General features: G+C 37.7%; 1 protein-coding gene across 5 annotated transcripts in view; it reads right to left on the bottom strand.

The window, feature by feature from the left end:
* GLCE (glucuronic acid epimerase) overlaps nucleotides 1-23,543 on the bottom strand; it is a 107,308-nt gene that overhangs the window by 11,024 nt on the left and 72,741 nt on the right. For 4 of the 5 annotated variants that reach the window (XM_036305974.1, XM_036305957.1, XM_036305961.1 and 1 more), the window contains one exon: nucleotides 489-1,084. In XM_036305974.1, coding sequence (XP_036161867.1) covers nucleotides 489-1,071 — 583 coding nt within the window. In that variant the 5' untranslated portion in view covers nucleotides 1,072-1,084. Of the gene's footprint in view, nucleotides 1-488; nucleotides 1,085-19,230; nucleotides 19,349-23,543 lie in introns of those variants that run through there. The other variant, XM_036305980.1, reaches the window with a different exon arrangement.

Raw genomic sequence — 23,543 nt, 5'->3', positions numbered from 1 at the left:
AGCCAGAGGTCCCAGATTATGAGAGGGATCCTGGATTGGAGAGGGTGCAGGCTAGGCTGAGGGGACCCCACCCCCATGCACGAATCACACACTGGGCCTCTAGTCTGGTAATAAGACTATAACTGGGACATTGATGGCTCCACTGAATGGTCTCTGTTTCTTTCCCATCTCCTCTTATAGGAAAATTAACTATATTTTAACACAAAATTTCTGAAGATCCTGTGCCTTGGCCTTACTGGTGAGAATTTTTGATTCTGAGGCAGATCGATGGAATAATCCTATTTGATCAGGTATGATCTTATTGTAGCTCACACCATCTAGAAAGTTGCCCTAGGTTGAGAATAAATTGTTCTTCCGTGCTACGTCAGAGTGATGAAAGGTCTCTTGATGGTAAATTATGTATGTACTTGCTATATAATTAATACCTATAGTATCTAATTCCCCAACACAATTAGGATAGAAAAATGCAGTGGAGCAGAGATACCAACCTTCTACCCCACTTATGCACTTGACTCTGTCTCGGACTTCCACGTTGTAGCCTTCAAAGGACATAAACACACCATCAGGGTGATAAGGAGCTCTTTGTGCATAGACTTTGGAATAGCTATGAGAGAATTCAAACCTATCATAGCCATCATACTGAACTACCTTTCCATAAACATCAAAGTATTTCTCTATCCAACTGAATGGAAGAAAGATTTCATTCCCCTCTCGTCTCCCTTTAATTGTGTGGTCATCATTTATGAGACAGTCAATTTCTTCATATTTGAGCCCTAACACCTTGCTTCCCCCATTGCTATTGAAGCCCCCAGCAACAGGGGGTGCTTTCTGCTGTTCCTGAAGAAATGCCTCCTCGGACTGTTTGGCCAGATGGTTCACATAGTTGTTACTCTCAGATGCTGCTGCTCTTTTTTCTAATCCATCCACTCTGAAGCCACTACCCAGGTGCCGTGGAAACTGGATGGCTTTGTCGCTGGAACACTTATTCCACAAAAGTACTGTGACCAAAGTGAAGAGTGCGCAGATGATAATCAAAGTCTTATAGTTGACCCGAGCTGCCAAGCAACGCATATTCAGACCATACCTATGGAATCAAGAAGAAAAATTCATGCAAAAATGTATTACTACTGATATTTCACGAGATAAGGCTTTATTTTTTATGCTGAATTACCACATTAAGGAAATTTTATTAATTGCATGTAATCCAATCAGATTTAAAATTACAAACTCAAAGTTTCTGGCATGATAAAGAAAAGGCAAGAGGTGCTTTCCCCTAAAATGCTCACTTGGCACGAGTCTCTAAAGCAGAGGTTCTCGCCGAAACCGGTTTGGCTCAGTGGATAGAGCGTCGGCCTGCGGACTGAAAGGTCCCAGGTTCGATTCCGGTCAAGGGCATGTACCTGGGTTGCGGGCATATCCCCAGTAGGAGATGTGCAGGAGGCAGCTGATCGATGTTTCTCTCTCATCGATGTTTCTAACTCTCTATCTCTCTCCCTTCCTCTCTGTAAAAAATCAATAAAATATATTAAAAAAAAAAAAGCAGAGGTTCTCAAACTTTCTGTTTGTATTTCCATTTGTATCACAGTAATTTTTTCACAGAGCCTATAGGCCCAAAGAAATATCTAATAGTTCCATTTATTAAGTAGTTGGGCCCAAACAACTTAATACATATTTTTGTCTCAACATCCTAGTAGCTGTTTAAACACATAACAGGTCTTATTAAGGTAAATGCCAACATCCATGTGGCCAAATCCAACAGTGAATTTTTAGTGCTCATCCTACTTGACCTCTTCACAGTATAAAACACTCAATGATTCCTTGGCTTCTAGGGCACCATTCTGTCTTGGTTCTCCTTATAGCCCAGTGGCTGCTTCTCCTCAGTCATCTTCAATCATTCCTTCTCATCACCCTGAAACTAAAATGTTGGGAGTGACATAGGGTCCCAGTCCTCAAACATCTTCATCTGTACTCACTTCTAGGAGATCTCACCCAATCCCATAGCTTTAAATACAATTCATATACTCCCAAAATTCTATCTCCAGGCCAGTCCTTCTTCAGAACTGCAGACATATATATCTAAGTTCCAATCCAACAACTGACATCTTTACTTGGAGGTCAAATAGACTTCTGAAATATAACACCCAAAACTTAACTTCTAATCTTTTCCCCCAATCTGTTCCTCATTTCTTACTGTTCAGACCAGAAATCTTGACTCCTTTGTTGCTCACCCCATATCCAATCAGTCAGGAAATCCTATTGGCTCTACCTTCAAATTATGCCCAGAATCTGACCTCTTTTCTGTTACTACTATTACCACCAAATCAGAGCCACTGTAACTTTTCATGTGGAATACAGCAATGATGTCCAAACTGGTCTCCTTGCTTCTATCCTTGCTCTACTATTCTACCCCCAAGTCTATTTTCAACACAGCGGTCAGAATGATGCTTTTGAATATAAGCCAGATCATGTCATTCCAGTCATGATGGGAGAAGAATTTGATGCTGTTATCCCTGCTGGCTATATAGTGTACCAGCCAGTTGTGTTTATATGTAAGCGGTCCCAGGTTGCCTATTGCTGGGGTCATTGAGAAATATGAAAAATTATGAGTTATTTATGTGCAATATATGGAATATTTCAGCCTGCTGAGAGTAAAGGGAATGGTCTCATTGCTGTTTGCTCTGGTAGCTCTGTCATTTATTGTGGTATAAATCCATAACTATTTATTTTATTGTTTGCAATCCTCCTTCCCTTTTTCCTCTCAATAAACTCTTTTGGCACCAATGAGATAAAAAAAAAACCCCAAAAGCCCAAAATGAAAATGTTTAATGAAAAAATACACAATGAATTTCTGTTTTACAAGAAGGTTGATGGTGAATGTGCAATCCATTTACTTCTTTTAATTCCAAGAAAGTTAACTTTGAGTCCTTGCCTGTCTGAAAACAACTTTATTCTGCTCTCACCTTTCATGAATAGTTTGGCAGGATATAGAATCCCTGGTTGCACTGTACTGTATTTTCTTTCCAAATGTTGTAGGCAATATTTTATTGTCTTAAAGCATTAAAGGTTACTGATGAGAGATTTGATTTCAGACTGATACTTGTCACTTTGTACATGACTTTTCTCTGGATCTTTTATCCTAGGAATTGTGCAGGTTCATGTGTTACAGTATTATGTCTGCATCACTATTTCAATACTTGATGTGTCCTTTCAATCTGAAAACTGGTGTCCTCTTATTCTTGTTTAATCAATGTATCTTCTTGTAGCTTTGAGTACATTAGTTTCTCTTTTATAAAGTTATCTCTGGTTGCCTCTATTTTCTCCAGTGGCATTTTTCTGATTATTTTAGTCTCTCTTTCATGCCATTAGTTTTCCTCACATGCCTGGTGATCTCTGGTTACTCATTCATATTTGGGCCTAAATGACTCATTAGCCAACATAAATTTTCTGTTACTGTCAAGATGGTCTGGGTTTTTTTTTGTTTTGTTTTTGGCGAAATGGCTCTCCTGAGGGGGCCTCTGTGTGGGCTAGGTATACAGTGTTCCTTTAGGATGTGTAGGTGGGGAGCCAGCAGGCCCTGTAAATGCCAGAATAAAGATGGCTTTTTCTTTTGTTCTGGGGACATAACTTGTACTCAAGAAGTCTTAGTATAATTTCTCTAAAAAAAGATCTGTCCGGTGCTTTGCCTGGGTTCATGCCAGCTATCTGTAGTCCAAGCGCAGGGGTGAGAGAGGTATGGGAGGTGAGATGAGGGATATACTTGTGCCTTCTTGTACTAGAAAAGAGATCCAGAAATCTGTTCAATTATTACTCTTGGGGAGTCTTCCTATTTATTGTTATTGGCTTCTTCACTTCTTATTTCTATACATTTTATTTCATCAGAGCATCAGGAGGAAAAGAAGGCAAAGATATGGCTTTAATCTTGGAAATCATACAGATTTTAAGAGCTAGAATTCAATAACATTTTATCATCTGCATTATTAGTATGAGAAAATGTGTTGAATACTAAAAAAACACAAAACACAAAAAAGAAAATACAGTGTGGCATAAGCAAACCTTCAGAAGTAATATATTTATACATTGAGAATTTCCTTATATTGTGGTACAGATAAACTGATAATAATAAATGGTGTTTATTTCAGAAAAAGGTCCTTTATTAAAAACATTTACCTGCCAAAATTTGAATCATTTGTCAGCTATACCTAAAACGTAGACCAATTAAAATAGAAATATAAAGCTTTTTGTTGCATCTTTGAGAAGTGCCCATTCTCCACGACTCTGGTGAGAGTAGGCTACCATTATGATGAGGCACATGAGGGGGAAAGTAAAGAAAAATCGAAGTTAAAAACTTTCAATAACCTTTATGCCCAGATTTTATCTGATACCATTCCTCAATCAAAGCAATCAGGGCTTCTTAGAGAAATGGATGATTCCAGGTCTGGGGCCTTGCCATAACAGAAAACTTTTCAAATATCAATGGAATCATAATCCAGAAATCAAAAGAAGTAGAAGAGGTCAAATAAAAGATGATTAGAAATATATTGATAATTACTGAGGCTGAAAGATACCTTGGCGGTTCACTGTATTTTTCTCTATACTTTTATGTTTAAACGTTTCCATAATTTAGAAAACTAGTATCATAGCAAAAAGACACAGGACAGGAATGAGGCTGAAAGGTCCCCTTCCCCACTAGTCAGAGTTGTGAGAATTAAGATGACCAAACCAATAGCCTCATATGTTAAAAACCCCTATTTTATAGAAAAATTGTGGCTAATAAAGTAGAAAAAAAATTTTAAATAAAAAATTATGGGCTTCCTCATTAAATTACTAATTTAGGCAAATATGAGAGTAAGGTATATGTTTGATAGGGACATAGAGATTCATACTGTGCGAAGTAACACCAAATGTATTGTTTTCTAGTTACAAAGAGAAAGATGAAATCCCTCAGTGAAGGATCAAATGGTCATTACCCTAATTCAGCGGTCAAATTCAGTCTCATTAATGGTGACTCATCTAGATACTGTGTCTCTTTTTAAAAAAAAATTGAATTTATTGCGGTGACATTGGTTAATAAAAGTATACATGTTTCAGGTATACAATTCTACAAAACATCTGTATATTGTATTGTGTGTTCTCCTTCCATCACCATTTATCCCCCTATCCCCACTTCTACCTCCCTCCACCTCCCTTTCCTCTGGCAATCATCATACTGTTGTCTGTGTCCATGAATCTCCCTTTTTTTTCTTTGCTTAGTACCCTCACCTAACTCACTCAGCCCTCAGTCTCCCTGACAGCTGTCAGTCTGTTCTCTGCAGATACAGTGTCTCTTGATGAGTTAAAATAAAAAGTACACAACCTATCACATAGCCCAACCAAAAATGTTTAACTTAAATCTCTCGGGCCTTAAGATTTAACTTCTAGTTAATAGGAAATACAAGGTATAGAGGAACAAGTTAAGTATGGGAGCAACCAGATACATTTAGAAGGTAAAACATCCTGCAGGAGAGCTAGCCCTGTCTCCTCAATAAGTTTAGTGGCATACAAAGAAAAAGGGGACTAGATTCAATGAGAGAGAGAGAGAGAGAGAGAGAGAGAGAGAGAGAGAGAGAGAGAGAGAGAGAGAGAGGAGGCATATAACAACCAGATGTGAAAATTAGCCCTACACCAGGAAATTTGACTATGGACTTGATAAGAAGGAAAGATGGAAGGACATATGGAGAGATACTGTTAAATTTAAAAAAGAAGGTTATAAAACAGAAATATAGTATGATCTCACTTTAGTAAAAAAAGCGTATTTTCTAATTTTCATGATTGTATTTGTTGTTTTTAACTGTATAAATTGAAAATTAAAAAGGTCAAAGAAATATTGTTAAAATGTTGAAAGAAAGAAGTATAAATTTTAAGTTAAAAATGTGTATAAGTATTTAGCTTTCAAAACAGACACTGACATTTTTGGAGAAGAGGGAGAGATTGGTGAGATAGAAGGAGGATGGAGAGAAAGAAAACCCTGATATTGGCATGTGGTATTAACTACCAAATCAGGCTTATCTAAAGGTAAATGTGAACATCCTATCTAATAAAAGAGAAACATGGTAATTGGCGTACGACCGCTACCCTTCCCATTGGCTAATCAGGGAGATATGCAAATTAACTGCCAGCCAAGATGGCGGCCAGCAGCCAGGCAGCTTAAACTGAACATGAGGCTTGCTTGCTTCAGTGACGGAGGACTGCAACGTTCCCCGCCTGCCTTGCAGGCCTCTGAGCCTGCAGTTTGAAACATTGTAACAAATATAGAAGCTAAACAAAACCCCAGAAACCAGCTTTCAGCAAGCTGGGATCTCAGAGCTGGAGTTGATACAGAGTTTCGATTATAGAACCTAAACAAACCAGATACCTTCTTTCAGCAGCTGAGGCCTCAGAGCTGGAGTCAGAGCTAAAGCTGGCCCAGAATAAAAATAAAAAAAAATAAAAAAAGGAGCAGTTGGGAGCTTCAATCCCAGCCTGTAAACAGCCCTCAGCCCCTCACCCAGACTGGCCAGGCACCCCAGTGGGGACCCCCACCCTGAAGGGTGTGTGACCAGCTGCAAAGAGCCATCATCCCCTCATCCAGGCTGGCCAGGCACCCCAGTGGGGACCCCCACCCTGATCCAGGACACCCTTCAGGGCAAACCAGCCAGCCCCCACCCACACCAGGCCTCTATTCTATATAGTAAAAGGGTAATATGCCTCCCAGCACCGGGATCAGCGGAGCCGTGAGGCCTCCCAGCACCGGGATCAGTGTGACAGGGGGCAGTGCCCAAACCCCCTGATCGCCCTGCGGCTCTGTGTGTGACAGGGGGCGGGGCCACAACCTCCCTATCGGCCCTGCTCTGTTCCTGACAGGGGAAAGTGCCCCAAGCCCCTGATCAGCCCTGCTCTGTGCCTGATGGGGGGAGCTCCCCAACCCCCTGATCACCCTGCGGCTCTGTGTGTGACAGGGTGCGGCGCCCCAACTCCCCCCACCCCACGGGCCCTACTCTGTGTGTGACGAGGTAGAGCCATAACCTCCCCATTGGCCCTGCCCTGAGTGTGAGAGTGGCGGTGCCCCAACCCCCTGATCAGCCCTGCTCTGTGGGTGATAGAGGGTGGCGCCACAACCCCCTGATCCGCCCTGCTCTGTGCATGACAGGGGGGAGCTCCCCAACCCCCTGATGGGCCCTGCTCTGTGCGTGACAGGGGGGAGCTCCCCAAACCCCTGATCGGCCCTGCTCTGTGCGTGACAGGGGGTGGCGCCGCAACCTCCCCATCGACCCTGCCTTGAGTGTGACAGGGGGTGGTGCCCCAACCCCCCAATCGGCCCATACCCTGAGCGTGACTGAGGGTGGCATCGCAACTTCCCAATCTGCCCTGCTCTGTGCATGACAGGGGAAGGCGCCCCAACTCCCCAATCGGCCCTGCTCTGAGCCCGACCAGGGGCTGCACCTAGGGATTAGGCCTGCCCTCTGCCACCCAGGAGCAGGCCTAAGCCAGCAGGTCGTTATCTCCCGAGGGGTCCCAGACTGCGAGAGGGCACAGGCCGGGTTGAGGGACTCCCCCCGCCCCCCAGTGCACAAATTTTTGTGCACCGGGCCTCTAGTTTTATTATAATGTTGCTCAAATTGTAGAAAACTGACCATAGAAACTTTCAAATTTCAAAAATCAGCCTGCATTGACATTTTGCTAAATATAAATGATAGTAAATTTAAGAGCTAAAATGAGGGTTTTCTGCTGAGTGGTGACAAGCTTCCTACTTAACTTAAAAGCCTTTGCCACATTTATGAACTAGATTAACCTTTCAAGTTACAAAAAAAGTTAAAAAAAACCCATAAATAAAAAACTTTGAAAACTCATCTATTGCTGACCCTAAAGATTTATTTTATTAGAAACATAATGGAATAAAATCTGATTTTAGTAACTGTGGAGATCTAAAACAGAAAATAACATTCAGTAAGATCATAAAGAAACTGGAAAAACTTTACAGAAATAGATAAAAATTAGGGAAAACAAAATATAACTTAGTTTTTCTTTGTTAGAACAAATTGTTCTCTTCTAAAACGACCTGCAATTCAAAGAACTCTTCTGTGATAATTTACTTTTCAAATTCATGTTCTTAACAGAATATTTTAAATAACCACTAGAGTAATTCAATAAACATTAAAACTGTGAATATCACCATGATTTTTTAAAATATGAAGGTCATATTTCATTTAAGAACAACCTTAAGATAAATTTGTACAAGATTTCATTGAAAGAAATCATTGGCTTTTTCTTTCCTCTGAATAATGTAGACCAAAGCTTGCTTGCTCATTCTTTAATTATTTATATATCTAACAATTTACATTTGTTATAATTCTTTTTGGTACCAAGTAAATAAAAGGAATAGGAGTTGCTCAATAGATAATCAAACTGACTATGTATATAGAAAATGTTATGAGACAAAAACTGTAAAAAAGGTTACATAACTTTGGTATGAAACATAAAGGAGGAAGCCTGTTACTGTTCCTTAACTTTGTAAAGTGTTGAGGAAAGCTTCAAGGTGGAATGAGTAGAAGATTGACAGACAAGTATTTGCATTTGCTATTCCTTCTGCCTGGTACTGTTTCCCCAAATATCCAGTAGCTTGCTCCCTTACTTCTTCAGGTCCCTGCTTAAGGGGCAACATGTCAAAGAGACCATTTCTGACCACGCTACCTAAAATAGCAGTTCTCACCCCGTCATTCTCCAGCTTTATTTTCCTTCTTAGCATTTATCACCACTTGATACTATATATACATACTTAGATTATTAATCCTCTCCAATCTAGAATTTAAATCCCACAAGGACTAGGATTTTGTTTCTCCTGAATCCCCAGCGGCTAGAAATGTGCCTGGTTCACAGGAGGCATTCAATATAGATTTAGTGAATGAATGAACAATGTTAAGTATGCAATTTAAAAAATAACAGACATTTAAAATAGATAACTTTGTTTTCTTTCCCATATTTGGGTATTCTGAAATCATAATCCAAATAAAAATGAACATAATGGAAACAATAGAATATGGATTGTGAGGCTGTATACTGGCCAACTCTTTAAAACAGATTTACAATTTAATTACTGCTCTTAGTAATGTTCCATCTGTTTACTGTTTGATAGACCAAGATTTAAATTACACAAATGGTTAAGCATTCTGTGATAGCTCTAACTCAAAGGAGAAGTGCCTAATATTTCTGGTGGTCAGGCCTCTTCCAATAATGTAAACAAGCAGTATTCTCTGGCAATTACAATAAAGGACAAACTGAGAAGGGAATTTTGCTAGTCCCCATTTTTTAGAATAACAAAAGTTAAAGTAATCTTTGACACAAGTGGCCTATAATGCATCAAATAAGATTATATTTCTAGGTACACATCCCAAAGAAATTGAATAGGGAGTATATGGTAAATTATATTATTTACATTTCAGAAATGAAGAGGCTAAGGTATAATAGTCCACAATAGCTTCACTAAAGAAGAGGATAGGAACAAAGCCAAAATAAATGAGAATTTAAACCTGATTAAAAATTGTATTTCTCCTAATTTATAGATGATAAAACTGAGGCTATGTGATGTTAAGTAATTTACCCTAGGTCACAAGATTACTTGATAGTTCACTTGAGATTTGAATTCAAGTTTGTTTGATTCCAAACCTTGTGTTCTAACTGACATGTCATAGGGTATCTTTGAGCAGATATATATTGTATTTCTGACGCTGAATACTACCTTCCCTAAGGAGATATTTGAATTTATAATAGGTTACCAGTTGTGAATTGAACTCAAACATTTACAGGTCTTATTCCAGACAAAGTTGAATTCTGACCTTGAATTAATAGCTTGCAAAGGTAAAATATGATTTTAGGAAAAGTTATCTAGTATTCTAAAAATTTATTAGTATTTTTGAATTATCTTCAAATTCAACAGTGTAATTGCATGCCATATTAATATAAGAAAACAGTAGAAATGACTCATAATTATGAATATTTAAGTATATACAGTCCAATAAAGCTACCCAGTCTCTAGGTAGATTAGAATAATTAAGCCCTTGAAAATAGGATCCCACTGGCCCCACAAATCCAGCAATAACTTACAAATGCATAACAAAGCTTCATTTCTGCTGATAATTATCATGATGCTCTGGGGTGGCTTGTTAAAACAAAACCTTTCTCTAGAGACAGAAATGGAGCATAATAACAGTTTCATCAGTCCATGTTAATTTGAGGGTTTGAAAATAATGTGTTGGTGCTAAAAATCCCAAGGTGGCAGTAAATGTCAGAGTAATTAGCATTAGTATAAAAAGGGAGGCTGTAAAAAGTATAAATCTTAAGGTAAAAATATTTTTATTTCATGATTGTCTTTTAATTAGGCAGGGGCAAAAAAAAAAAAAAAAAAAAAAAAAAAAAACCACCAAAAAAAACCACACCCCAAAAAACCAAAACCAAAAACCCCCACAAAACTACAACCCAGGTTAAATGTTTTAACCTTTTTTTCTACTTGGTGTAATTTCTGGCAAGAATGTATAATATTGGATATAGACTGCCTGTAATTACCCTCAGAATGAAAATTATCTGTGGCATCAAAGCTCAAGTTTATCTGCTCAGTTACTCAAAACAAATCTGCTTTGAAACAATTTAACCCAATAGTTCAGCTTTCTCTGCTATTCTCATATCCATTGCCACGAAAGGAAAAAACAAACAAAACAAAAATGAAAAACTTCAAACTATAGAAATAAAGGAGACCCATCTAATAGAGAATGTTAACGGTATAGAAGCTGGGAAAGGTACAATGTGGTACTGTGCTGTATTTGCAAGGAGAGCTGAGACCACCTGCTGTTTTCTATTACTCAAGTGTGGAAGCTTTCTTTTTTCTCCCCAATTAAAAAGAAAATCGTGGTAAAATACACATAACATAAAATATATTCTCTTAACCACTTTAAGTGTACAATTAAGTGGTATTAAATATTCATAATGTTGTGCTACTATCACTACCATTTATCTCCATAACTCTCTTCATCTTATAAAACTGAAACTCATTAAGCATTAAACATTAACTCCCTATTCTTCTCACCTTATCAACCTATAGTAACAACCAATCTACTTTCTGTGTTTATGCTTTTGACTACATTAAGTATCTGATATCAGTGAAATCATATAATATCTGTCTTTGTGTGATTGGCATATTTCACTTGGTATATTCTTGTTTCATCTATGTTGTAGCACATGCCAGAAATTCCTTCCTTTTTAAGGCTGATTAGTATTCAATTGTATGTATATACCACATTTTGCTTCTTTATTTATCAACTGATGGATACTTAGATTGCTTCCATCTCTTGACAATTGAGAATGATGTTGCAATAAACATGGGTGTACAAATATCTTCTCAAGACCATGTTTTCAATTCTTTTGGGACAAATACCCAGAAATAGAATTGTTGATCATATGGTAATTCTATTTTTAAGTAGTTTCTGATAGCTTTCCTGCTTTCTTGTATGACAAGATATCCAGGTTCATCATGTACACTTCCTGCCAAAGACCTGAAACAGCCATTCTTGAAAGAGTTCTAGTTGCTTTCAGTGGGAATATCTAGATTATTTCTAATAGAAATTTCTTGACATTTCTTTATTTCAGGTACATAAACACCCCTTTTCCATGTTTCAGTGCTGGTGTACTATTTTTAGATATATTAGTCATTTTAATAGTGACTGGAGGTAGGGTTATAGGGAATCAAATACCTATAGCCAGAATGCTATCAGAATCTGTTAGGATTAGGTTCTGCTATTAGCAGACACCAGAAAAAATATCCTTTTGTGTTTAAGCCATTGTTATTTTCACAACAGTAAATTAAACTGTTGACCTTGAGAAGCATATACCTGCTAAAAAGGACTCCTCTTTGTTAATTGAGCTCAAATTCATAATCAGAGTCTAGCAACCATTGTTTGCAGAAGTCTCTCACACATGTTGCATTTCAAGGAAAAGCAGACTGGGCTGTCAAACCTCTTAACACTGTGTACCTGCTCTCTGAACCAACCCTTATAAGAAAACTCCTAGAACTGTATTTCAATCAATAGGACTGAGACTTGCCCCATCCACAGGGAGCTGCACAACTATATCCTCATTTGTATATTCACCAATCAATCAGAGCAGCTCCATTCTGACCAATTAGGATAGTGCTTTTTGGACCAATCAAACTCAAAGGATTTGAAACCCTCATTTGTATGAGAATGCACCAATCAGAGACTGGGGCACTAGCGTCTATATAAGCAAGCTACTTCTGCCTCACTGGAATGCCCTTTAAGTTTCCTTCAAACTGTGTTTCCCCAGGTAGAGATGTGACCTCAGAGCTGGAAATGGAGCAGTCATGCAGGAGTGGAGCAGAGCTGTAACACTGGGGCCTTCTCACCTGAGCTGTCTCACAGCCGTGGTGTTCCAACCATGATATATCACTATTGAGCTGTCACAGCTGAGCTATATCACAACTGAACTATTTGCACTACATAAAGTCTCTCCCCCTTCAATGCACTTCAAATTGGGGGCTCCTGTTGCTGTTGTTTTGTCATCTTTCAGTTGACAAAACTCAGAAGTAGGTAGTCTGGAGCTAATGAACACCTACATCATTAAGGATCTAGGTGCTTTCTATCTTTTTACATCACACTATGGCCCAATAAAAATACTGAAGCCTCAGTCACCACGTTTGTGTTGTGGCCCAAAAAGAAAAGGAAAGAAAGAAGGGCATAAGAGCATATCATCTCTCAATAGAATGTCTTACCCATTGTAGGTAATCCTCAAATATTAAATTGAAATGTGTTTATTCAGGCATACAGAAGGTATGTATCTAGTCACAATGTTTATAGTCATGTATAGTTTCAAACTAATCCATTGGCTTGTATTACCTAATATGGCAACCTAGTTTTCCCTAGTCCAGAGCTTTGCTGAAAACCATCCCTAGTACTGCAGGGGTAGGCCCACCCAGCTACCCTAATCTACCCTCAAACCTGCATGAGACATATTCGGTTTTTTAAAAACCACATTTGAAGAATAAAAGTGTTTGTTTTGTTTAGTTTTTGAAGGGGTAGGAGGAAAGGTTACAGGGAAAGGAAAAATTTAATGGGTAGTTTTACCATATGCCAGGTGCTGTACATACTTTAGTTATTGCAATCAAACCCTAAGAAGAAGCTCTTATTATCACCAGCATTTAGTAGTTGAGAAAACTGAGTACTTTTAACTCCGCTGGGAAAAAAATTATTAGCAAGCACATAGTGGGACTCAAACCTAGATTTATCTGGCTGCAAAGTGAAGGTTCTTTACATCTGACCACAATAGCATATTATCTGGCTCCAACTCACCAATTTACTTTCTTACCGACTAGATCAGAGCACAATGACTTGTCCTTGGTTTGTGCAGACATCTTAAACTACTAGTATTATGCAGCAACTTCTGAAACGAAATGTTTCTGAAAACAGCTTCTAAATGTATTCAGCTTAATTCTCTCTCACATTTAAAGCAATAATATAAAGAACTAGGACAGAGAGCAAAGAGCAGCTTTGTATCCAGAAAAGCTAAACAATTATAGTGTAGCTAAAATGTTCTTTGAAGTATTTGTATAGTACTTAACTAAAAAAAACTGTCTGCTTCTTCTAAGCAATGTGTCAAACTAAGCATATGCTATGTAAATAAATCCCATGCTTTTCAAGCTGTGTGAGATTTCTCCCCTCATTAGGAAAGTCAGGAGAAAGAAAACCTAATGATCTGTTTACTCTGCATGGCTCTGGACAGAGGGATTTACAATACAAATTGGTAGAACTAGCTAGCCTAAGAAGTTCTACAAAATAGCTGCTGATAATGTTTTATCAAGTTTGGTGCAATCCTGCAAAACAGGAATGACAGAAGGGGAAAAAGGTTCATCAAGTCGGTTGCTTATAGTAATTTTAAACAATCATAAGGCATAAAGAGATAGTCTTGGCCATACAGAAGCTGTATGTGCCGAATCCGGTTTGGCTCAGTGGATAGAGCGTCGGCCTTCGGACTGAAAGGTCCCAGGTTCAATTCCGGTCAAGGGCATGTACCTGGGTTGCGGGCATATCCCCAGTAGGAGATGTGCGGGAGGCGGCTGATCGATGTTTCTCTCTCATCGATGTTTCTAACTCTCTATCTCTCTCCCTTCCTCTCTGTAAAATATCAATAAAATATATTAAAAAAAAAAAAAGAAGCTGTATGTGAAGAAATCAGTGCCCACACTGATTCCTAAATGTGAGAAGTGACTGGGCTAATTTTTATCACAGAAATAGTAGAATGCATTTCTGAGCTACTTCACAAAGCAATGCAGAAAGTATCACATTGGGAAAAAAATAACTGAGAGAATGTGCTAACAAGAATTATGTGAGAACAATCTGTCAGGTTGTTAGATTATACTGTGAATTCTATTTGCTAGTTGACTTATTGTTTTTCTAATGTTTATGATAAAAGGAAACATCTAATATACCAGCTTTCTGCACTACATAATCTTTGCAATTAGAAAAAAAAGATAAGGTTAGCATCCACATGTTAGATTTCTCTTAATAACAGTTAACAGAATAGCAGGGCAGGAAACAGAGGGACCTTTGTTAAAAGGGAAGGAAAGAGACTATCACATATACTTCTCATATCTACAAAGTGTGTATTATCTCCTTTTCCAGATAGGGAAATGATATGGAGTCATCTGTTCACTCAACCACCTACCTACTTACTAGCTTTGCTACCCCTGCCAGTTATCCCTTCTGTGAATCAGTTTTTTCATCAGGGAAATAGAACTAGTACTATCTACCTCATAGGTACCTCATAGGGTAGATTTGAGAACTAAATGAAATAATGTATATATCTGAATAATGAAAATTGTGGGCCTTGGTCAGGTGGCTCAGTTGGTTGCAGCATGGTCCCGTACACCAAAAAGATTGCGGGTTCAATTCCCAGTCAGGGCACATACTTAGGTTGTGGGTTCAATGCCCTGATTAATGTTTCTCACATCGATCTCTCTTTCTCTCTAAAATTAAGAAAAAAAAAAAATTCTCAGGTGAGGATTAAAAAGAAAGTGGAAATGTTAGTTTTATTTTGCTCCTTGCAGAGGATTACTAGTTTGTTCAAAGTAAAAATCTGTCCAAAGTCTAATAAGAAAGAGCTGGAAACTGAAACCAGATTAAAGGACTAGAATTCAATTTTTGAACTCTTAGTTCAGTGTTTGCCATTATGCTACATTTTCATTGTACTTCATTTCATATAATTTATCTTTCTACTTTTACAGTATGCGAAATTAAAAAGTATGTCCTAAATGTCATATGGTACCTCCAAATTTTGAAAACAGTCAACATGTTTTTTGTCCCCAATTTCTAAGTGGACTCAGAGCCCTCGGTGACAAGTCTCCTTTTAGATTATCTAAGACTAAGGGATCTCTTAGGATCTCACTCAAGAGAATGCCATACTAACCCAGAAATTCTATAATTAATAGGTTATAAACATAAATGTTTATAGCAGTTTATTTATAATAATACCAACAGGAAAAATCCCAAATGTCTATCAATTGGTAAATTGTGATTCATTCATACAATGAAATACAACTCAGCAATAAACTGATACCTGATACCTATAACAACATAGATGAATCCTAAAATAAAGTTTACTTAACATATGATTCCATTTATGTGACATTCTGAGAAGAGCAAAACTATAGTGATAAAAGTAAGATCAGTAGTGGCAGGAAGGAATTGACTATAAAGGGGCATGAGGGACTTGGCAAGGGTGAGGGGGTGAGGTGGTAATGGAAATGTTCCAGATTTGATTGTTGTGGTGCAGGTTACGTGAATGTATATATATGTCAAAACTCACATAACTGTACACTTTATTATTATTATTATTATTTTAATATATTTCTTTATTGATTTCAGAGAGGAAGGGAGAAGGAGACAGACGAGAGAGAGAGAGAGAAACATCAACGATGAGAGAGAATCATTGATTGGCTGCCTCCTGCACACCCCCTACTGGGGATCGAGCCCGCAACCCAGGCATGTGCCCTTGGCTGGGATGGAACCTGGGACCCTTCAGTCCACACGCTGACGCTCTATCCACTGAGCCAAGCCGGCTAGGGTTAACTGTACACTTTAAAAGAAGTGCATTTTGTTGTTGTTATTAATCCTCACCAAAGGGTATTTTTTCCATTGATTTTTTTTTTTTTTTTTGAGAGAGAATGGAAGGGAGCGGGAGAGACAGAGAGAGAAACATCGATGTGAGAGATACATCGACTGTTTGCCTCCCACATGACTGGGGCCAGGGATCGAGCCTGCAACCAAGGCACACGCCCTGACCAGAATCGAATCCAAGACTCTTCAGTCCACAGGCCAATGCTCTAATCAGTGAGCCAAACCAGCCAGGCTAAAAGAAGTGCATTTTATTGAGTGTAAATTATCCTATATAATAAAAGGCTAATATGCAAATTTACCAAACAGCGGAATGACCGGTCACTATGATGTATAGATGCTCAATGCAGGAGCTTCCCCCTGGTGGTCAGGGCACAGGCTGGGCTGAGGGCCAGCTCCCCCCACCCCACAGTGCATGAATTTTGTGCACGGGTCCTCTAGTACCTCAATAAACCTTATTGTTAAAACAATGTGTAAAATTAGTCAGGAAAAATGCATTTCTATAGGATTTATTTTGAATAATAAAGGCTATGAAAATATAGAAGAAACTAATAAATTAGGTAAAATAAAAAGAAGATAGTATATTTTGTAAAAAACCTGAGCTCTTGAGTTTGATAGACCTAAATTTGAATATTGGTAAGCTGGACAATCTTGGACAAGTTAGGTAACCTTTCCAAATCTTGATTTCTCATCTGTAAAGCTGAGATAAGACCTTCTACTTTATCAAGTAGTTGTAAGATTAAATGAACACTTGCTTTGGTTCCCACCATACAGTAGGCAAACAAAGGAAAATGTCTATGAATAAAGTGGTATCTTTTTTTAAATCAATACAGGAATAATCACCTTCCTACATCAGTTAATTTAAGCAACATGTTTTTTTTTCGCTACGCATCTATTATATGGTATGTTAGCACTTTCCAAATAGGCAACCCGAGAGAAGTACACCCCCTTGCCTCTCAAAAGAACACCTTTCTCTAAGCTTCTGTAATTTTTATGTCATAAAAGTTGATAAGAACAGCAATCAAGAAACAAATATAATCTGCCTTTCCACAGAATGATGTATTGGTATGGAATATAAATCTTATCAGCAATAAATGTGAATTAAATATGAGTTAAGCTAAGATTTCCCAGATGTACAATTTTCTAAGCAAATAGGAAGGTTACCAAACCGAATTAACTTCAGCATTGTAGGAACTTTCATTTAACTCCTACTTAAGACCTTACTGCATGCTGAGCAAAGGGTATAAATACTTTCTGTTGATTTTTAAATTTGAGACAACTGGAAATTACAACACAAATTCCATTTACTTAAATAAGGTGCCTGAAGTAGAGATAAAATTTATCCAAAATAGTATTTCGTAATGTTTAGAAATACATTTCTATATATTTTCTAAGGGTTGAAACTAAGTTTTCATGGACATTTACATAAACAGTTTCAATTCTTGGTACTGGGATTATTTACAAAGGTGAGACCTGAATTACAAATATTTGGCAAAGAGAAAACTATATCTTCCCAAATTGAAATTATCTCCTCCATAAATGTATTTGTGTGTATCATGTACATTTCATATATCGAATATACATATATATGTATATATTTTCTTTCTGTGATAAGCTCACCATATAGCCCACACACTGCTTCATGTTTTTTAAAAACTGCTAGTACATTGCATAACATTTCTCATCTACAAAATAGAATTTAAAAGTATTACGCACATTTTATAAGCTTTAGGCTTCTGTGGCAAATATTGTTTTAAAAATGAGAAATTAAGACGATACACAAGTCTTCCCTTCTCCATTAAGCGAACTACAAAGTGGCTAGGACCTCCAAGCAACCCAATAGGAATTTGGTTATTAACTGAGCTTCAGTTAGGGCCTATGTTGTTAGGAGTAAAACTCCATCTCTAGGAATCAGAGCGAATTTAAAAAGGAGCTTAACTTTATGCATTGAATTTGAAGACATAACACCACTGTTTTCTACCCCCTTACTCTATTATATGGGGTAGGGAAGGGGAAAGATGTTCAAGTATATTATTGATGTCTATTTCTTGACTGAAGATTAAATTCTTCTAGCAGTTTCTTGGTGTAAATTTACATACCCTGAATGCAGAAATGAAACAAGGGGGTTTTATTCATAAGCTAAAAACAAGCATAAAGTCAATAAAATTTTTTATTTCTTTCTTATTCTCTACTTTAATCACAAGAAGTGATTAAGCAAGTCATAGGGATGTTGGCGGTTTTAAGACTTTTGGGGGTCATATGGAATCTTTTTACATGTTTTTTATATACTTTAGACCTGACACTCTTGGGGGTTATAGAGCACCCTAATGTTAAATATTCCCAACCTGAACATATTTTTCTGTAAGGAATTCCTTAAGATGACTCAGCAAATTCTAAGCCAGCGGTTCTCAACCTGTGAATCGCGACCCCTTTGGCGGTCGAACGACCCTTTCACAGGGGTTGCCTAAGACCATCCTGCGTATCAGATATTTACATTATAATTCATAACAGTAGCAACATTACAGTTATGAAGTAGCAACGAAATAATTTTATGGTTGGGTCACAACATGAGGAACTGTATTAAAGGGCCAGAAGGTTGAGAACCACTGTAAACCTTTCCAGGAAAATGAGAAATTACCCTAAAATGCCCAAATATGGATATTCTATCATCTTCAGTAATGTCAAATGTTATTTCTTTACTTTACATTATTTCTCATTTGTATATTCTCTGCCTCATTCCTTCTGGTCTGCTGCTCCTCCCCATAAAGCACATCCTCCACTGAAACAGAAACACTCTCAATTAGCCTGATGACTTTAGACTAATCTAAACCTTGCAACTCTCCAAGGATGAATTTCTTATATACCCTTGTTGTTGCATTTATATCAGAAAATAAACACCTTGAGAAGAGAAACCATGTGTAAATGGATGATCCCCCCCAACCCCCAAAGTGCCTAGGGCAATGCAGTTTTGTTTTCTTTCCATATAATGGTCTAATTATTCTGGGAATACATCTCAATAAATTCCGATGAATATAATTCTCACCTCAAATTGTACTTTGGTATCCTAAACACTGAGTTACATCTCCCTTATCACCCATTTTGGACTTCTGACTTCCAGAACTGTAAGATAATAAATTTGTTTAAGCCACTAAATTGTGGTAATTTGTCACAATAGCAATAGGAAACTAATACACCTCGCAATTAGTAAGCCCCAATATTTACTATTTTTACTGACACCTGACTGTAGGTACTTATGTAGAATCTGCACCTTTAATATTATTTCTATAATCAGGCTTGGCAGGCATAATCTTCTGGTTAATGAGAGAACAAATCTTAATTCGAGGGGAAAAATTAAAACTAAAATATAGTTTACAACTATAGTTGCGCATTTGTCTATTTCTCCTTTCAGTTCTACTAGGTTTACCTTCATTTATTTTAAAGTTGTTATTAGATGTCTAGACATTTTGGAGTATCTCATATTTCTTGCTCTGAAATATACATTTCTGATATTAATATAGGAACTCCAGGTTTCTTTCGATTAGTGTTTACTAGTACATTGCATAACATTTCTCATCTGTTACTTCTAAAAAATATTTTTAAATCGATTTTTTAGAGAGGAAGTGAGAGGGAGAGAGAAACATCAATGTGAGAACAAAACATTGATTGGCTGCCTCCTGCATGCCTGCTACTGGGGATCTGGGCATGTGCCCAGGAATGGAATCAGCAAACTTTTGATGCACATGACGATGCCCAACCAACTGAGCGACACTGGCCAGGGCTCTCATTTGTTTAATTCCAACTGTATCTTTATAGTCAAAGTGTGTTTCTTGTAGATAGTACATAATTAAGTCTTTTTAAAAAACATCTAATCATACAATCTCTTTTAATGAGGGTGTTTAGATCACTTACATTTCATGTGATTATTAATATGGTTGGATTTAAACCTCTATCATGTTATTTGTCTATTTATATCACCTTTTTCTTTTTTTCCTATCATCTTTTGGTATTTTTATGATTCCATTTTATCTCTAGTACTGACTTATGAGCTATACCTTTTTATTATTTTACTTCTACTTATGTTATAGACACCACAATATATTTTTATTCTTGTTGTAGGCAGTTCTTTTCAAGAGAAAAATATCTTAAGTGAAGGGAAAAAGGCATTTATATCTTCCCACATATTTAGTTTCCAGTGCTTTTTATTCTCTTTGTAAGATGCAGATTTCTATCTGATACCATTTTCTTTCTGCCTGAAGAACTACTTTTAACATTTCTTGTAATGCAAGTCTGTTGGTGACAAATTCTCTCAGCTTTTTAATCCAAAAGTCTTTATTTTGCCTTCATTTTGGAAAGATCATTTTTGCCAGGTACAGAGTTCTAGGCTGTTTTCTTCTTCTTCTAGTACTTTAAGAATGTCACTTCACTGTTTTCTGACATGCATAGTTTCTGACAAGAGGTCTACACTAATTTTTATATATCTGTTCATCTGTTATTTAAGGTGATACTTTTCTCCTCTGGCTGCTTTTAAGATAATTTTTAAGATTTTGTCATTTCATTTCAACAATTTCTTTTGCCTGATTCCTTTGCTTGGAGATTTGTGAACTTCTGTATCCTATGGGTTTATAGTTTTCATCAAACTTGGTAAACATTTGCTTACTATTCTTTAAAATATTTTTTTGTCTCCCACCTCCTTCTGAAACTTATTTTGCTTGTGTTAAACTGCGTGATATTGTCCCATGTCTCACTGATGTGTATTTTTTCCAAGTATTTTTTTCTCTTGGTGCTTCATTTTAGATAATTGCTATTGCTGTCTTCAGGTTTTAACTAATCTTGCTCGTCTTCAATGTTGAATCTGCTCATCTCATTTGCTGTATTTTCTTTTTTGTTGTTGTTAATCCTCACCTGAGGATATTTTTTCCATTGATTTTTGGAGAGAGTGAAAGGGAGCGAGGGAGGAATATCCACGTAAGAGAGACACACTGATTGTTTGCCTCCAACACACGCCCCAACCAGGGGCCAGGGATTGAACCTGAAACCCAGGTAGATGCCCTTGGCATGGAATGAAACCTGTGACCCTTAGGTGCAGTGGCTGATGCTGTAACCACTAAACATACTGGCCAGGATGGTATTTTCCATTTCAGATATTGTAGTTTTCATTTCTAGAAGTCCTACTTGGCTCTCCCTTTTTAAAAATAACTTCAATTTCTCTCCTTCACATGCTCATGTTTTTCTCTACCTTCCTGAACATATGGAGTATATTTATAATTGCTGCCTTAATGTCTTTGTCTGCTAATTCGATCTTCCTCTCTTCCTATTGGCTAATTTTTGTCTTGATGATGGGTCATAGTCTCCTGCTTCTTTGCATGTCTGGTAATTTTTCATAGGATGCAAAACATTTAAGAATTTTGCATTGTTGAATATTGGATTGTTTTTTCAGATTTGTTATGAGTATATATTCATCTGTTGTGCTTAATCTTCACTATACAAACATATTGCATATTTTTTTAAAAGTAGAAAATGCTATTAAGATATGAGTCAATAAATGAATGTGTACAATTTATTTGTTTACCCTCAACAAATTTTAAATGTACAGTCCAGTACTATGAACTACAAGCACAACAGAACTCTAGAACCTTTCCGTCTTGCATACCTGAAACCTTATACCTACTGAACAGCAACTTTCCATTTCTCCCTCCCTCTAGCACCTAGCAACCACTATTCTTTCTGCTTCTGAGTCTATTTTAGAAAACTCATGCAAGTGGAATTATGCAGTATTTGTTCCTTTAATGACTTACTTCATTTAGCATAAGGTCCTCAAAGTTCATCTATGTTGCTGCATGACAGTTTTTCTTTTCCATTATATGTATATACCACATTTTCTTTATTCATTCATCCATCGATGGACATTAATGTGGCTTCCACACTTTGGCAACTGTGAACAATGCTTCAATGAATAGAGAAGTGCAAGTACCTCTTCAAGATCCTGATTTTAATTATTCCGAACAAATACCTAGATGTGGGACTGCTCGATCATATGGTATAGATTTTTAAAGTGTTTTTTAGCTTTGTTCTGGGTGTAGTTAAGTTACTTGGCAATAATTTGATAATTTCAAGGCTTACTTTTAAACTTTGTTAGGTGGGTCCAGAGTAGCTTTTAGTCTAGGACAGCGACTTTAAACCGGTGTGCTGTGGCACACTGCTGTGCTACAAGAATTTTAAAACGTGCAATACCCACCACTGCTGCTGCGCTCGCCAGTCGTGAGCGGCACTCTCCCTGTGGGAGCACACTGACCACCAGGGGGCAGCTCCTGCATTGAGCATCTGCCCTCTGATGGTCGGTGTACATTATAGAAACCGGCCATTCCTCTGTATGGTCTATTTGCATACTAGCCTTTTATTATATAAGATAGGATAGGCACATGATTTTTTAAAAAGTCACTTTGGAGCAAAAAGGGTAGGTAATTACTATTATTATTTTTTGTAAATCAGTCAAAATTATACCTATTTTTTTTTTTTTTGGTCGAAAGTATCTACTTAGGAGGAGAGGACAGAAGATGGCGGCGGTATAGGCAGACACGTCCCAGGTCGTGTCCCGGAGCAAATGGAGTGAGCAGCTGAAACTAGTAACATCCACCCCGAATTGGCGAAATTGCTCAGCTGGTGAGATGGTTTGCAGCCGGGAAGAGCAGAACTCCCCTGGAAAGCAGATCCAAGCAACAGCAACCTCCTGAGTACCACACCCTCTGCTGAGGAACAACAGCTGTACGTGAAACCTCGCCCCACCAGCCAGAAGAGCCACCACAGCTGTGAACAGCACCCACCAGAGGAGCTGCTGCCAACTGAAGAGACCAAGGAGTCACTGCCACCAAGGGAGCAACCACTGAACGACTCAACGTCTAGATATGTCAGTGAGATCAAACATGGGTAGACAAAGAAACCCCCAAAGGAAAGAGAAGGAGGACTCTCCAGAAAAGCAGCTAAGTAATACAGAGGCATGCAACATGACAGAAAAAGAATTCAGAATAAGGGTCCTAGAGTGCATAAACCGATGGAGGAAAAAATCGACAACCTCTGCAAGAAGCAAGAAGAAACAGATGAAAAAATCGATAACATATGGAAGAAGCTAGAAGAAACAGATGAAAAAATCAACAACTTAAGTAAGACCCAAGAAGAAATGAAGAGTGATATAGCTGCAATGAAAAACTCCATTGAAAGTATCAACAGTAGACTAGGAGAAGCGGAGGACCGAATTAGTGAATTAGAAGACAAGGAAGCAAAACACACCCAAAATGTACTGCAATTGGAGAAAAAAATGAAAAGACAGGAGGAGAGCCTAAGGGAGCTTTGGGACAACAT

This window comes from Myotis myotis, unplaced genomic scaffold (genome assembly GCF_014108235.1).
Source record: "Myotis myotis isolate mMyoMyo1 unplaced genomic scaffold, mMyoMyo1.p scaffold_m19_p_1, whole genome shotgun sequence".
Taxonomy (NCBI): Eukaryota; Metazoa; Chordata; class Mammalia; order Chiroptera; family Vespertilionidae; genus Myotis; species Myotis myotis.
Note: the sequence above shows the minus strand (reverse complement) of the source record. Positions and strands in the feature narration are given on the sequence as shown.